This window comes from Notolabrus celidotus, chromosome 18 (genome assembly GCF_009762535.1).
Source record: "Notolabrus celidotus isolate fNotCel1 chromosome 18, fNotCel1.pri, whole genome shotgun sequence".
Lineage (NCBI taxonomy): Eukaryota > Metazoa > Chordata > Actinopteri > Labriformes > Labridae > Notolabrus > Notolabrus celidotus.
Genome location: NC_048289.1, coordinates 22,416,510 through 22,433,484, shown reverse-complemented (window position 1 = coordinate 22,433,484; position 16,975 = coordinate 22,416,510). Strand labels below are relative to the sequence as shown.

Here is a 16,975-nt window from a genome sequence, read left to right as displayed (position 1 = left end):
TAAAAACATAAGGACATGATGAGCTCCTTATTCACACAGGGTGTTGCTTTGAGCGAGCCAAACAATTAATTTCAATTTCCGTCAAAGCTAGCCTGCAGTGAATGTGTCCCTTCTTTATTCTCTGCCGCTGTTTGAAAAACACAGCAAGGAATGAGGAAGCTTTCATTTTGGTTCTTATTAAAACAGTGACTCAGTCTTGCATACAAAAAAAAAAATCATAATAATAATGTGCAACACATCAAGTGTAGCCGCAAGCCGAGCAGACATTCGGGATGGCTCGTTTTAGAGTAACTGTGAAATCAGAGCTGGGAGCTTTTACCGCTCTAATATAGAAGACACACGTAGAAGCGTTGCGGACACAGTGGGGAAATATCAACATGTCCAAGAGGGATTATAATGAAGTCTGCTGGGGGAAAATGAAAGGCAGAAATCCTGAATCCAAGGACCAAAGGGCAGAGATTAGGATTGCCTTGGCCTAATAAGCTTAGATCTTCTCAGCATTGTGTTAAAAAAATAGCTATTCCACCAGATTGAAAGCCGTGAAACAGCAAAGCTTTTACCCACAGCAAAAATGGACAGAAATCATGTCACTGTGACTGGTGGAAGGTTAAAGAGGAAGCACCAGAAGATTAGGATGGATGAAGAGCACCCTGCTCTTCCATGTGCAAACGTGGAACACCAAAGCCTGAGGCGGGGAGAGCACATATCCTCTCTCTTTCATGTGCATACAGTACATGGAAAGCCAATGCAGGAAGAGAATCAGCAAAGACCTCCAAGGTACAGAACAGAGCGGCCGTCAGTGACTACATATGCCGCTGGTAAAATCAGACAGAGCATAAAAAGAGGGATCTTGGGTTGCGGTGGGTTGCAAAGCAGTTTGTGAAGAAAGAGGCAAGGAGAGCACACCTCCCCTCTCTTTCATGTGTATACATGGAAAGCCAAGGCAGGGAGAGCATCAGCAAAGACCCCCATGGTACAGAACAGGGTGGCAATCAGTGACTATATATATTACACTGGTAAAATCTGACACAGGGTAAAAAGAAGGAGCTCGAGTGGAGATGGGTTGCAAAATGGTTCATGGAGGAGGAGGCAGGGAGAGCACACCTCCCCTCTCTTTCATGTGCAAACATGGAAAGCCAAGGCAGGAAGATAATTAGCAAAGACCTCCAGGGTACAGAACAGAGTGGCTGTCAGTGGCAATACTTATGACACTGGTAAAATTAGACACAGGGTGAAAATAAGGAGCTGGGGTGGAGGCGTGTTGCAAATGGTTTCGTGGAGGAAGAGAGAAGTGTAGACAGACTAAAGCAGTTTAAATAGGGCCCATTTTGACATTCGCCAATTGGGTGCAAAAAAAATTATTGGATAGGCTGTTAATTGGTGGCTTGGGTGACTTTGTGGCCTGCCTGAACCAACACTTTGCGCAATTAATAAACAGTGACTTTGCATGGATACTCTGTTTTTCAAACTAAGAGGCTGATGCCCAAAGCAGGAGTCAACTTAAGTGACCAGGTTGCCAAGTTACACACACAAAAATGTTGGTCTTCTGTAGCCAAGTTGAGAATGATGATTGCTTAAAATGCAGTCTGTAATGAATGTGAGTGTGTGTGTGTGTGTGTGTGTGTGTGTGTGTGTGTGTGTGTGTGTGTGTGTGTGTGTGTGTGTGTGTGTGTGTGTGTGTGTATGTGTTTTTCTAAACATGCAGAGATCAAGTACAAATGCCCAATAGGAAAAAATCTCCTTTTCTAACCAAAATTACAAGATTGTATGTATGTTGCATCCTTATCTGTTTGTCCCCTTTCTCTCTCCATCCTTCATCCTTCTTCTCATTTCTTCCCAGCTGTTTGCTGGGACATGCACAAAGTCACACAGCAGTGTTTAAAAATCCAGTTCATGATGTCAGTGACAGAGGCTTTTAGAGTGGGCACAGCTGCCTTGTGTTTTATCCAGGGATTTTAATGCTTTTGTGTTTGATTAATTTTGGTCTCAATTGTTAAATGATTTCATCCTGTTAGTGTCTATTAAAAATGCAATTGTTTTAAGGGTTATTTTGAGGTATTTTATGTGATTTTGATGGGTCAGGTTGTTGGTTATTGTTGATCCTTCATAGAGCTGCTTTAGGATGGGAGCATGGCACATTAGAACAAGCTAATTCATGAGGAAAATATGAGAGTTAGGATGAAATAAAATTGGTTAAGGATGATGAAAATATGAAGAACTAATGCTTTGAAGGATAACTTATTTTCCTATGTTCTGCTGGAAAAGTTCACACAAACAATGGATGTTGATTGTATTTTCTTACTAGCGGGCTAGTCTGCACTGTGTTGGTGTAACATGTATTTATGGTTTTAGCATTCCTTCCTGTTTGGATTCCAGAAGACTTTAGTGTGTTCCTCCAAAGAGGCAAAATTCCAGCTTCAGAATAGAGGCACTTTGCGGGGGAAAAAAAGGTGAAAGAATAAAAAAAAATTAAAAGCAAATTAAAGAATAGACCATGTTACCGTTCTGTGTAAGCTTGGTGGAGCAGACTAGTGTGGCGATCTGGAAGGAGTCCTTGCTGATGGTGCAGTTGCCCAGGTTCTGGGTGCTCTTCCCTGTGGAAGAGTATCCCTTCTCCTCAAGCTCCAGCTTGGTAGCAGGAAGGTTCAGGTACAGAGACGAGTCCTCCAGCTTCTTTGCCTCCGCCTAGACAGCAAATGTACAATTTAAAACCAAGGCAGTTCAGGAAGCTTGATGAGTTTGCAGAATAATTTAATTCCATATCTGCTGTTTATGATTTAATGAAGTGTTTTGTTCTGTTACTGCTATTTCTAAGATGCATTCTCCCCTGTGTAAAGTGTATAAAACCAATGAAACAGTCTTTTAATGTTTTTTCTGCCTGTCGTCGGCTTTGAGAGTATTAACTTCGCCAACCTTGACTGACAAGGCTAATGCAAAAAATTAGAGGAAGAAAAATCAAACTGGAGGATTTTTTCTCACATTAACTTTTTAATTAACATAAATGAGAACCATAACGCAAAGGTATCATTATACAAGGGGATTTTAATTGGAAAGTAATTTCATTTCACTGTGGGGGTTGATACGTGCCAACTACTGTCTATAGAAGGCAGTGAAGCTATAATTATGGCAGTTACTAATGAAACAGGGCAATTTTTCACCTCATCCCTGTTGCGGTCATGCCAGGAACTGCGTGGGCCGACAGCAACAAACATACCAGAACTTCAAAGAGAGGCTTTTCACTGTGTGTGGGATATTTCACTTTACCTTGTACACAATGAGATCATGCTCGCCGTCCCTGAGGGTCGTCCCGTCGTACCTCATCAGCTTCACGAAAGACAGGGCGAATATCTTCTCTGATTTGTCTTTGGCTGTTAGGAGGAAGACAAAAATAGAGTGAGGAAGACAGACAACAGAAGGTAATCACTCTTTGTTTACATGAGTGATTAATTCATACATTTGGTGTTTGTGTATATTTGCAAACGATTACACCAATCTTGTGTGCATCTTCAGGACATATAAAGACAACACGAGAGCTGTTAGGAGGCAGGTTTTGATGCAGTAAACACTGCTGCAGAGCTGACTTTACAACAAGTCATTTGCAAACTTGCAGACAAATAAAACTGATAATCCCAAAAGTAAATCTCAGCACTTCAGGCTCTGAGTCAGCTCCTGAGTTTGCACAAGAAACTACTGTTCCCCTGTGATGGCTGTATTAATGCTGTGACTGGATTAGTGCCTGCTTTGTTTACCTTCTCCCCTTAAATGAGGCAGAGAAACACGTCATTCTGAAACAACTGGGGATGCAGGGATAAATAAAATCAGGACTGATAACGATTCAGGTGTTAAAAATATCAATTCAGGCCAAAGCCAATTCTAATACTGATGATTGTCCTCAACTTAACTGTTGTTGCTTTTGTCTGTCTTCTTTTTGTTGTTATTCATTTCCCAATCTCTGCCAATTACCAATAAAAACGTCTTTAAAAAATAGAAGTAAAGTCATTTCGGCCTTTAATATACTATCTTTGTGTGAGCATATATTCAATAATACCAATCTCTAAAACAACCTTTAATTTAATCATTTCTCTGTCTCTTTTTAAAAAAAAAAAATAACAATCATATCAAATTAGAATCAGAAACTCAGTAACAGTGGTAAGAAAATCAGGGTGACTCATGATGAGCCGTGATAAGCTATGCTATGAAATGATGACAAGACATGAAAAGACAATACATTACTAGGGGATAGTATAGGTTAAGACTGGTAGGGTACAATAGGGTATGGTGAAGGAGGTGAGGGTTGGGTAGGGTCAGGTAGGGTAGGGTACAGTAGGGTAGGGTTAGGTAAGGTAGGAAAAGGTAAGGTGGGGTAGAGTAGGGTAGGGTCAGGGAGGTCAGGTAAGGTAGACTTGGCTAGGGTGGGGTAGGGCAGGGTTAAGTAAGGTAGGGTGGGGTGGGGTTGGACAGAGTAGAGTAGAGTAAGGTAGGGAAAAGTAGGGTGGTGGAAGGTACGGTTAAGTAGGGCAGGGTAAGGTAGGGTAAGGTAAGGTAAGGTAAGGTAGGGTAGGGTAGGGTAGGGTAAGTTAAGGTAGCATAGGGTAGGGTAGGGTAGGGTAAGTTAAGGTAGCATAGGGTAGGGTAGGGTAGGGTAAGGTAGGGTAGACTAGGGTGGGGTAGGGCAGGGTAGAGTAGAGTAAGGTAGTATAGAGTAGGGTAGGGTAAAGTAGGGTAGGGTAAGGGTTGGGCAAAGTAGGGTAAAGAAGGGTAGAGTAGAGTAGCGTAGAGTAGAGTAGAGTAGAGTAGGTTAGCGTAGAGTAGAGTAGAGTAGAGTTGGGCATAGTAGAGTAAGGTAGAGTAAAGTAGAGTTGGGCATAGTAGGGTAATGTAAGGGTAGGGTAGGGTATGGTAGGGTAAGGTAAGGTAAATTAGGGAAGCATAGTGTACAGTAGGGTACAATTTCTTAGGATATAACACCTTATTTATAGCCTATGGTAATGATTGTAGATACAACAATACTAAGATAATTTAAAATTTGCAAGACAATAATTCCATGATTTATCACAATATTTGACAGAGTAAAGCATACAATATTTTCCTTAAAGATACTGTATAAATGTTAATAGCCTCATCATGAGTAGTCATGAAGAAGTAATGAGCTGAGCCAAAATTGAATCTGTTTAGCATGTATTATTATGTTAAATGTCAATACTTGGCATCACTGATACAGTAGTTGTATTGCACAAGTCAGGACAACGATATACTGTATTTCTGCACTGATAATTTGTCCCACTTGTAGTAAGAAGCAATACTCAGTCTTTAAGAAGCTTAACAAAAACATTTGTCTTTGGAAAATAAATACTGCCATGATGTGCCTACAACTAGATGAAATGCTGAAATAATTATAACATATTTCTTTTAAAAGATCTGAAAAAAGAAAGTTCATTAGGTTGAAAAGGGCATCATTGCGCTTGATATTTTTACTGATATCAAAACGACAAGGCTTACATTGGATATCATGTCTCCACCTTTTGTTAGCACGTGTTTACATTCGATCTCAAGGCTGCTGAAGTTGGAAACACTCTGTTTAATCCTGCTAATGTGGAGACAAGATGTTCCTCGCTTGTGTGTAAAAGCACACAAACACGTGTGGCTGCATTCGGGAGCCGATGAGGGGCAGCGCTGCATAAACAAGCAGGAGAGTTATGACTTTGTCCTGTAACCAGGCGTTCTGATAGGGCAGCGTATATCATCATCGCGGATCAACAAGCTCAAATTTACGTGCAGGGAGTCGTGATTGATCGAGGTATCTTGCGCATTCTATCTGCATAAATCCCCTCATTGGTTTGCTGCCTGCAGCCTCGACGGTGAATAATCGCTGGGCCGGCTTCAGAGGAACCAGTGGAGGGAGAACACTGTATGCATGCCACCCAGTTCAGTGAAATGCATTAATGGCTTCCCATGGAGTGCAGAACTCTGAAAATATGGCAGGAGGAAGGGTCACTTTCAGGACAGAGCTACTTTTTCATATCAAAGTCAAGTTCATTTGGAAAGTCTGCAGACTGCCACCTCTGAGGTGTGCTGTCACTTCAGATTTATATCGAGTGTACTGTGCCACATTTTCACAGAACCCCCTCTCCCTCTCTCACCAGGTAGTGGCATAATGACGGATGAAACAGACGGGAAAAGGTGTCAGCGATCTCTTACAGTCACGGCGGTATCTGTGATAGCAACCATCAGTCTGATGAGGCTCGACAATGTCAGAGTGGTAGTCTGATGCAGTGTGTTAAAGCCGGCCTGATTCTGAACCAGGGGGGCTGCGACGCTCAGCATATGAGCTGTGGTAGTGGCCTTGATGAGCAGCTCTGTCACTCTGTGTTTCTAGTGAAAGTTCAGCGTTCGCTGGGAGCAGAGGAGGCGGCACGAGGGACACGAGCCGATGACGCAGAGGCAGGACGAGTGAGAGGACTTCTTTTGACATGCTGTCTCTGCTTTTCTTTCCTTCAATATGGAGGTAAAGCATTGCCAGCACAGCTGTGACATTATGTTCAGAGGTAGTTCTGCCTTACGAGGATTAATATTGAATATGTAGTGACAGGACAGTTTTTGCACGTGTAAACATCCTCGTTTCACAAACCGGCACTGAGCTATTTCTTTCTGAGATGAAAGTTCTAGTCTGACACATGATGATAGCTAGAATAAATTGAATCAGTTGGCCCTCTTATTTTCCATTACTGGTAAACAAATGATGAAGCAAAATGTAGCACAGAGGTAACAGCAGCAGCTTCTGGAGCTTGCAGGCAGCATGAAATTGAAGAGGGTCCATGTGAAACTAGAGGTTAGCTTTTCAGTGCAGAAACGACAGCAAGTGGCTGCAAAAATTCACTCATGGGAAGAAAAACATTCAGTGTACAGGGGTATAAATGACCAGGTGTCTCTATGATTTAACACATGTACTGATGGGAATGCAGGGAATATGTTATGCTCTAATCCATACAATAAAGCTGTTATATCTTTCCTTCTTATCTCAGTCATCAATTGTCAGCAGCAACTTTAAGTTAGGCAGCATAAGCATGCCCCTGCAGTCCGACAGTCACTTGAGGTGAGCCAGCCTTTAAAGAAACCGTAACAGCGAGATAACAGCAAGCCGCAGACTTTCAAAGGCTTGTCTCGTAACAGCATTAGCTGCAGGAGCAAGGTGCCGAACATGACAAGAAAACTCTCCAAGTGGATTATAAGCCAGCGCTGAGCTCTGAGACCTGACCATTTCCTCCCAAACCACCTGCATGCGAGTGAGAGGCAAACAGAGCTGAAGGATTTTGGGAGTGGATGATGACAGCAGCTGCAGATTACTTTACCAGGGGGAGAGGTTTACTTTCCGGTGCTGACATCTTCCCAATTTACCCTCCGTGCCATATGAATAGATTGCTTAATAAACACACCTGTCGTGGCTTCTAACACCTCTCAAAAATCCTTTTCCCTGCAACACTCCTTCTGCTGGAGGATTGGTCTGCACCATGTGGTGGGCAGATGGTATGGCAGAGCTGCCAGTACCAGCCCCCCCCTTGCCCTCTACACCCCCAAAATTAAAAGGGATGTTAAAAAACAGAAGGACGTACAACTTCACATTCAGCTACACACACTGGTTACGATGAACAAACGAGTCCCCTCAGGCATTTTTCAGATCCCAGCTGTAGGCTCTGACAAGCCACTCTGTGAAGCTGCTTTGTGCAGGGGGCAGACTAATGCGTCTGATTAATGTGACAAAGGGTGAGCTTGGAAGTATTTGTCACCATGCAACACATCTGCTTGGATTGGATATTTTCCATTATTTGGGGATGTGGATGGATTTGCAGCCAACTGTGCAGCTGGTCATCGAGAATACTGATCATTCACACGATGGCATTTGTACTCACAGTCCTGAGATGAGCGGTGACGGAAGGTGAACCGCAAGTGGCTCCGGTTCACGTCTTCAATCGGGATAGCGACCTGTGAACAGTGACAAAGACCATATAACACACGTACATACACTGATATGTTGAGGACTAAGGGGGAGAAAAATGAGTCCGAAATATTATCAGATAATTAGAATAATAACCTTAATGTTCATAAAACTTTTGTTAGTGCTTAGGGAATTAAAGCACAGCAGAGATTACTCCACATTTTGGCCAATTTTCAATGTTTAGAGAACCAAATAAGTACTAGTTTGATAAAAGGGCATGATATTAGATTTATCATCATTTTAAAAAGGGGTGGGATATCAGGTTTTATGTCACTGAGAGTATTTAAGTAAACTCCTGAGGATCTGGATAAGAGAGAGCATGTGAAATGAAAAAAGTAGAGGACCAAGAATGGCGCCTTGAAGTACACCCCCGTAAAATTTGTTATCACAGACTTAGATCTGGTTTGTCTACACACAAGGTTATTTTAGACAGGTATGAATGTAGGAGTTGTGGGGAAGCTCCATTAAATGTATAAAAAGATGGATGAGATGACAGCTCCCCAAAACTGAAACCAAAAAATGTGGGACTGGCTGCAGTAAGGGTTTTAAAGCCTGCCTCCTCCATGTAAACAGATGGAACATGGGGCAAAATACAAATCAAACTTTTTCTTTTCAACATGGTTTTTCAGAAAATGGGGACTTGATTTCAACTCAAGCAGTGATGACTCAGACTTGGACTTGGACTAAAGCATTGTCTGCATTTGGACAGAAGATGGAGAGGAGGACCCAGATGAGTAGGGGACTTGGACTCAGGTAATGAGGGCCTGATTTGGACAAGCACTTGGGTAGGGGGGACTGACTCATTGTAGGAATCAGTTAATAAAGACTCAACTGAAACTGTGACTTTGGTAATGAGGACTTGATTTGACTAGGAACACAAATAATGGGGACTCGACTACACTGGGACTCAGGACATTGGTACTTGATTTGGACTCAAGCACTGATGACTCAGACTTGGACTTGGAGTCAAGCATTGCCTGCATTCAGAGGGGGGAGGGGAGGACCCAGAAAAGTAAGGGACTAGGACTAAGATAATGAGGGCCAGATTTGAACAAGGACTCGGGTAATGGGGACTGACTCGTACTAGGACTTAGTAAGGACTCAACTGTCTGATACTCGATTTGACCAGAGACCCAAGTATTGGGGACTCTGCTACACTGGGACTCAGGAAATGGGTACTTGATTTGGACTCAAGCACTGATGACTCAGACTTGGACTTGGACACAAGTATTGTCTGCTTTCAGACAGAAGACGGAGGGGAGGACCCAGAAAAGTAAGGGACTTGGACTCAGATAATGAGGGTCGGATTTGAACAAGGACTCGGGTAATAGGAACTGACTCGTACTAGGACTCAATTAGTAAGGACTCAACTGAGACTTGATTTGAACAGGGACCCAAGTAATGGGGACCTGGACTCTAACTTAAGCCCTGGGGATTCAAGACTAGACAACATTCACTAGAATAAGAGTCATTGAACTATATTTAACTGTTAGTCTGCTTTGAACTAACACAATAAGCTGAAACACTGTGTTCTGTCCCTGCTATTTTAAATGTAAATCAACAGTCCATGGTTCTGAGAGTCAATTGCTACTCCAAGTGACATCACCAGACCACGAGAGGAGGTGAGGACGAGTCATCCATCTTAGTATACAGTCAGTTGGAGTTCCCTTAAGACTAATATTGAGGGGATAATTGTGCTGTAAAGCATGGGTAATTAAGGTTCAATGAGCTACAACTCGCCAACCCACTGGTTTAAGTGTCATTGAGTCCATAACTCACTACCTGCACATATGTCCTGCTAACCCATTAAACATTTAATCCTCAGCATGCTTAGTATTCATCGCTGTCTTTCTGTGCTTCAAAGTTTCATGTTTGAATATTCACTGACACCACAGACTTCATTCTACAAATTACTAGTGATGGAAACCTGTGTTGTGATGAATAATGGATTGAACAGTTATATCAAAAGGGTGGTATTTCAGTTAAGGTTGGAAATAATGATTAAAATATGAACAAAAAAAGAGGAAGTAGAGAGGAGATTGATTTCAGGAGAGAGAGAGGCACCTTTATTGTTTCAAACCAACGCGGCTGCTTGACTTGGTAGTAGATGACAGACTTGTACTCATTGATGCCGTCATCTCCAGCTCCAGGGAAGATCACACTCTAGATGAAGAGGAAGAAAACAGACAGATAAAGTTAGCAAACAACACAAGATGTTATCTGGTTTCACTGTCTTAGCAGAAGTTCCAGTCACAGGAGCAAAATCCTGGTGGTTGAGTTTTTATCAGACTGTCAAAACATTAGCACACTCGCAGCATGGGGAGAATTGACTAGCACTTATTTCATAAAATGTAGCCCCTCGGGCACAAAGCCTAAATCTAGCAGAAAGGCTTTTCAAAGCTGCGGTGCACTTTATGCAAGAGCACCTGCCTTTTGGCTGCCAATCTCATGACAGCATTGTGGAAATGGGAAATAAATTAGAAATTAAATATTTAAGAAGGAGGGCAGGAGCCTCCATGAGGTGAAAAGTTGAGGGGGAGTCAGGTGTGACAGAGCGGACCAGCTGGTGCTGATGGATGCAGCCATGTAAATTGGTCCTCTTGTGCCTCCCCTGAGTTTCTATGATGGGTCAGAGTGCGTACGTAAAATACTACGTGCCCCTCTGAGAGATTTGGCACCACGGATGGAGTGACAGTGGATGGCACACATGCCTTGTTTGTTATTGGGTCCCAGCCCCATCTCCTTCCTCCCCAGCTTCCCCAGCTGACTCCCTGGTCTGTGAGTGGGCTTCTGCTGAAATACTCCAACACTAATGGCTTCCGACAACCAGCAATTATGAGGAATAACAGGCCCCGTCTTCCCCAGTCACGCTGAGCAGATCCGGGAGGGGGGCAGGTGCTCGCTCTGGCAACTTTGCCCCCTTCGTCTAAGTGGCCAGGATTCGTGGCAGCTCCAGAGTTTGAGGGAGACAAGATGGGGGAAGTGGCTGAAATGTAGCCATAGGTGAGATGGGTTTGTGAAGGTGTGCTAATAGGCAAAGGTGATAAGAAGTCACCATTTGGCTTCTAGCTGCACAAAATCACGGATCCTTTATGAGAAAGAGGAAGGACGGTGAAATCAAAAGCACAGAGGAGAGAGGAGGGAATGAGAAGGCTGAGGCAGAGAGAGTAAAATCTACAAAGTGAACCTTTTATGAAACTTGCCTCTAAGTGAGTTATTACATTCAGCTATTTTCAAGTGCTTAGAGCATAGAGGCTATTTTATTCAGTTTCATAAATGGCCTCATATAAGAAAGAGTTTTTTCCTTTTGATGAAGCTGTTTCTTTAGCTCCTTTTAGGGTTAGCTTACATTTCTAAATCAATCATCTCGCTGAAACTGCCTCAGACATCAAACCAGCAGACGGGGATATGATATCTTAAAAAACAGGATTTCCTTTTAGACAATTAAAATCTGGGAAGAAAGAGGCAATTTAACCAATTAGAGACGGCCCCAGTAGACCTGAGCTGAGGATCTCTGTGTGAAATTTGCAAGAGAAAACATGGAATTTCTTCTTCTACAGAGACAGATGGGATCAATGTCACTTGATCACTGTCAATAGCTGTCACTGATTCCAATCATTACAGTCCAAAGGCTCCGACATCTTCAAGCCCATCAGTTAAATGTTATCTGACAGTGACTGAGGGCGCTGGAACCTCGCTGGAATTAAATGTGTTTCACCCACCCAAAAAAATCTGAAGGTGTAACGATCAAACATGTCCGCCAAAACAAACACAGGATTGTCGGAATGAGGGGGAGAAAGAGAAATCATTGTTTTGTTGATTTCATCATGAAACATTCAAAACTTTACTTATAATAAATATAATTTTGAGTTGAAAAAGGGCAATGAAACAACATTATATCATTACATATGTCACTGATACACCGTGTTCCAAATTATTATGCAAGTTGCATTTTTGTGAATATTTTAAAAACTATGTTAACAGTCGTTTTGAAATTTGTTAGGAAGTCAGATAGTGAATATATCTCTTTAACTGTGAGGTTAAAATGATGCTTTTCGGCTGTATTTTTAAATAAATGCAGAATCTGCAGAAATGAATGTGCCAAATTATTATGCAAGTTGGTGATAAGAGCATATAACTTGTGAAAATTAAAAACTAGGCACCATTTTTAATGTTCTATTGATTGAAAATAATAGTATTTACTACAACTGTATTCAAACTTCAACAAAACAACAGTTGTCTTTACATTTGTATACAAAATAAAACTGTTAGTCAAATCTAAAGTGTTTCTCTAATGTCCAATATAACCTCCTTTTCTTTCAGTGAGGGTCAGAGGTCACTGGTAAACAGATTTAGTGAGGTTTCTGATGACTTCTCTGCTGACTCTGTGAGCTGCACCTTGTATGGCTTTCGAAAGATGCTCTTTTGGGCTGTATTTCATGCCATTACTGTAAATTATCTCCTTTATTATTGAACACAAGTTCTCAGTCGGGTTGAGATCAGGTGAGCAGGCAGGCCAGTTCATGAGGCGATGAACTATATTACAGTCTCTATCTGTAACACAAGAGATGCATGACAAACTATACTGCATTGAAAACAAGATGCAGCTATCATTTTCCTGTGCTCCATCAATAACACGATCAAGCATCATTTCTATTGTCACACACTGAGAAGTGAAGACCACTGCTGTCTTCTGCTTCTTCAGAAGTGCATTTTGAGCTCCAATCACCACTGAATTCTCCTCAGCCTGCTGAGCCAAATCACTGATGAAGCCTCTCAGTCTTAGACTAATGTGTATAATTGAGGCAGCCAAGGGGGATAGTCTCTCCTCTGATTTTCTGTTTGCAGGAGGCCTCTCCAAGACCAGGGTTCTGTCATCTCTCCCATCAAATCCCTCCTAAATCACAAGTCCCTGTAACTTCCACCCCCTCACCCCTGACACACACTTGAGCTGAGTGTGGGCATGAACGCAGTAACTCCCATTTGGACTGTAACACAATTGCCTTGCAAAAAAACATCAAACCTAATGCAAGATGGCTGCACACTGTGGCCCCATAAATCAGGTCAGAGTTGAATCAAAAGTTGCATCGTTAAAACGGAACATTCACACGGATACGTGAGCGCCAACTCCCACAGACACACACCTCCTGCCCCAGTTCTGCCCACGCACTGCTGATGTCCAACCTCTCATATCCCCCATTAACTGACAGCCTCCGCAGAGCAAGAGGCAAAGTCAAACAGAAAAAAGGCTCACTGACTAGAGAGACATAAAACACATGCTGTGTTGGCACATTAGACACTTATGAATGGAAGATTACTGAAAAAACAGCAGAGATGTTCTAGTTGTGAAAGTCAAGGCTGATACCTATTCTGGCGTTTTGAATATTAAATTCTGATCCTGATGTTTGTTGCTTAACTCCTTTTTAATTTTTTAGTGCATTTTTTTCAAATGAGCTACGTGATACATAGTCCGTCAATAACTTTCAACTTTCAAACCGGCAGCCACCAAAATGATGGTGTGCCCTTTTTTGGTTTAATTTTCAGTAAAATTCAAAGCTGATGGAAACTTTCTGTTTGTGTCGATTTTGGCGCTCCCTGTGGACAAATCGGTATCCTTTAATCTCTTTGTCAAACTTACCTGTCCATCTATCTATCTATCTATCTATCTAACAAATAAATAAATAATGATCCTGCTATCTCTTAACAATCAATCGTATCACTCATTGTGAATTTTTGCTGTTGAAAATGTAAGCAAAGTCTTTTTATGTTGTAATTCCGTCAACTACCCAACAGCAGCAGTAACAGGTAGTGAAAACGGCAATATACAAATATTCAGTCTTGTTTCTGATGGCCTCAATTGCTTCTGTAGGTCAAAAAAGAGGCACTGGTATTGATTTAAGTCCGTTTTATAACCAGACAAAAACTACTCACAGAAGCTTTAAATGTGTTAAGTCGATACATTTTTATTAAGGCCTCAAACAGCTCTGACTGAAATGAAAAGTCTTACTTGCTGACCAACAACAGAATATGATTTATTGTTCCGAGTACTGCATATTTCATCAAAATAAATTTGCAACATTTGAAAACAGCTTGTAAGTGAACATGCACAGAGAGGGAAAAAATATACTTCTTAATGTATCAGCAGAGGTAAAAACAACCCAACAGGAAAAGCTGATTTGAGATATTTCATCTCTTACAACCTTCAAACTTTGCTGCCCATATTTCTGTCCCCATACTTTGGTCTTTAACCGACTTTGACAATGATGAAAGCTGATACCTGCAGCAGTGAGGCAAATTTTAAGCCACTCAATCAACCATAAAGCACCAACAGTGCATTCTGTCACTTCTGACAGGCGGCAGAGGCACAAAGTCTGGCCTGTGTATCACACTGCTTTATGAGAGTCCTGGTCAGTTAGGCAGTGTGCTGAGCTGTGTGAGATTAAAGAAAGCCTGGTAAATCACAGCGTGTCCCAGAGTCTATAACACTTATGACCTAAATGCTGAGACTGAGCTGGAAAAGGACCAAAGAAAGGTAAGTTAAAATCCCTCTGGCGTACCTCCAGTTTCTTGCCGTCCTCGTCGTAAACAGACATGGTCACCTCCACGTTTTTGGGCGTGGTCTTGCTGCCCTTGTCAAAATCCCCCTGGACCAGGGTCACGTAGATGTCATTTCGCACATCACCTTTAGGAAACAGACACAAATTAATAAAGAGGGAGGAAATACTTACTTTACAGTCTCTGAAGGGCATTCATTTTTTAATCCATTCATTTTTAATAGATGAATATCACTGCATAACTCATTTAATTTCAGGCAACATAAGTAGAAACTATATATTTTATGGCTGATGTCAGTCCATTAAAAAACTAATGCCTGAGTAAAACCTTAATGAAGTATGTCATGTTCTTTAAAGTCTTTAATAATAAATCACTGTCAGAATAACTGTGTGCAGGTAAAGATTTTAAAAACGCTTATTTTACCGGGCATAATGATCTCAGGAAAGCCCATCTTCCGAGCCACAGCCGTCGATCGGTCGACAAGGTGAGGGAAGTCCTTCCTTATTTGATGGATGTCTCCAGGGAGCAGCTTTAGAGTCACCCACAGGCCTGTTGGCGTGTTCAAGGCAAAAAAAAAAAAATAAGAGTGGAGGGAAAACGTCAGGAGACGACAGTGTGAGAAAACTGCCCTCAGGATAATACTGAAAAGAAAATGCTTCATGTTGTTTTCTGTTGTCAATGACATCTATTCGCTCCAGGGCAAAATAATGAGTAGAGTATAGCTGCAGGTATTGTATGTGATTAGGAAACATGATAATTGTGGAGGTAAGTGTGTGTGTGTGTGTGTGTGTGTGTGTGTGTGTGTGTGTGTGTGTGTGTGTGTGTGTGTGTGTGTGTGTGTGTGTGTGTGTGTGTGTGTGTGTGTGTGTGTGTGTGTGTGTGTGTGTGTTTATGTGTGTGCGTGTGTGTTTATGTGTGTGTGTGTGTTTCCGTGAGTAGTTATAAAAAATGTAAAATTAGAATGAGAAAAAAAACAAGCACCACAATCATGTGACTTTAAAACCCACAAATTAAAAAAGTTAAATATCACTGAAAAAATATTTAATTTTTGTTGATACTTGTATGTGTGAACATTTAATTCCTTTGTGTACGAATACTGCTCTCTCAGTCTGTCTAAATGGAATAGCTGTAATTGCAAAAATAAAAAGGAGCCATCTCTGCTGATAAGAAAATTAAACTAATGCAGACATTTAAAAAAACGCAGTTCCCCAAGTGTTCACTTGAGGCTTACTCCAAAAGAAAAGAAAACCCCATCAGAGCTCATATTAAAGTGCTTTTAAAGCAAAATTAAACAGGTTTACAGTCTGATACAAGAATGGTTTTGTTCTTTAAAAGTCTCTCTTTCTCGTCTCCTCTGCCGATTTTCCTTGAAATTAGTTTTGTTTAAAGCAGCTGGCTAACAGATTTAAGTCCTCCAAGAAGAAAAAAGGCTTACCTCTTTTTTACATTTATTGAAGAATTAACACTTTATATTTTACTGACACATACAAAAAATTAAATCAACAAAGAAAGCCATTCAGGCCCAAAAAAGGACCACAATATACAAACACACAAAGTGCTTCATCATTCTACTAGCAGCTAGCTTACAGCTCTGTTAGCTATCAATTGACAGATTTCTAAAGTGTAAAAACAAAAAAACTGAAGAAATGTATTCCTCTTTTGCTTCTACAACATCTACAATAAAATGTGGTACTTATGAACAAAAAGTGTAACAGGCTACAATGCTGGAGCTAATTTTTGCATGAGGAGAAGCAGCAGAAGTCTGACCCCATAACACTGGAGTAGCGCTGGCGTAAATTCAGGCTCCTTCAGTGCCAATGATGCTTAATACAAGGAAGGAGCAGTACAGAAAACGATTAAATGGGATTTTTTTTTTTAAATACTTGTGTAACTCATCTGTTTTGGTTAAAATAAAAGCTAAGAGTTAATTAATAATAGATTCCTGACTGGTTCTTCAAAGAAAGTAGGCAAACTCTTTGACACTGTGATCGTTGTTGGTGTGGTGTTCCAAACCCAATAGGTTACCACTTTTTAGCTTTAAAGTTAAAAATAGAACTCAACGCTTTTCCCTGTTTAATTGCTTAAACCAGTTAGATTCTATATACAACATCCAACATCGCTATAGCCAAGATATATCATATTATTGTTTCAAGCCTCTTAATAATCAATATCTCAAGCTATCAGTGTCCATTGTTCATTTAATTGTTTGTTGTGTGTTATTTTTGTTTATCCTATTATTATTCATCTTTCATTAAATAAACGTTTATATCATAGAGAAGTTGTCTGTATACTCATTTAATCAGTAGGTTTAGCCCCTGCGCATGTGTAGAACTCACGACTTCATGATTTCAATTGATGTCAGATGATTTTTAGATATAATAATAGAGATCAATCAAAATTATTAAACGTAATCAAATCTAATTATCA

The 16,975-nt window shown here is 41.1% G+C and overlaps 1 protein-coding gene across 1 annotated transcript in view; it reads right to left on the bottom strand.

Annotated features, from left to right (window-relative positions):
- Window positions 1-16,975, bottom strand: part of dock1 (dedicator of cytokinesis 1) — a 303,695-nt gene that overhangs the window by 235,022 nt on the left and 51,698 nt on the right. The window contains exons 13-18 of the mRNA XM_034707590.1: window positions 14,972-15,097; window positions 14,551-14,675; window positions 10,058-10,156; window positions 7,908-7,980; window positions 3,265-3,368; window positions 2,502-2,685 (exon numbers count right to left, since the gene is read on the bottom strand). Coding sequence (XP_034563481.1) covers window positions 2,502-2,685; window positions 3,265-3,368; window positions 7,908-7,980; window positions 10,058-10,156; window positions 14,551-14,675; window positions 14,972-15,097 — 711 coding nt within the window. The remainder of the gene's footprint in view (window positions 1-2,501; window positions 2,686-3,264; window positions 3,369-7,907; window positions 7,981-10,057; window positions 10,157-14,550; window positions 14,676-14,971; window positions 15,098-16,975) is intronic.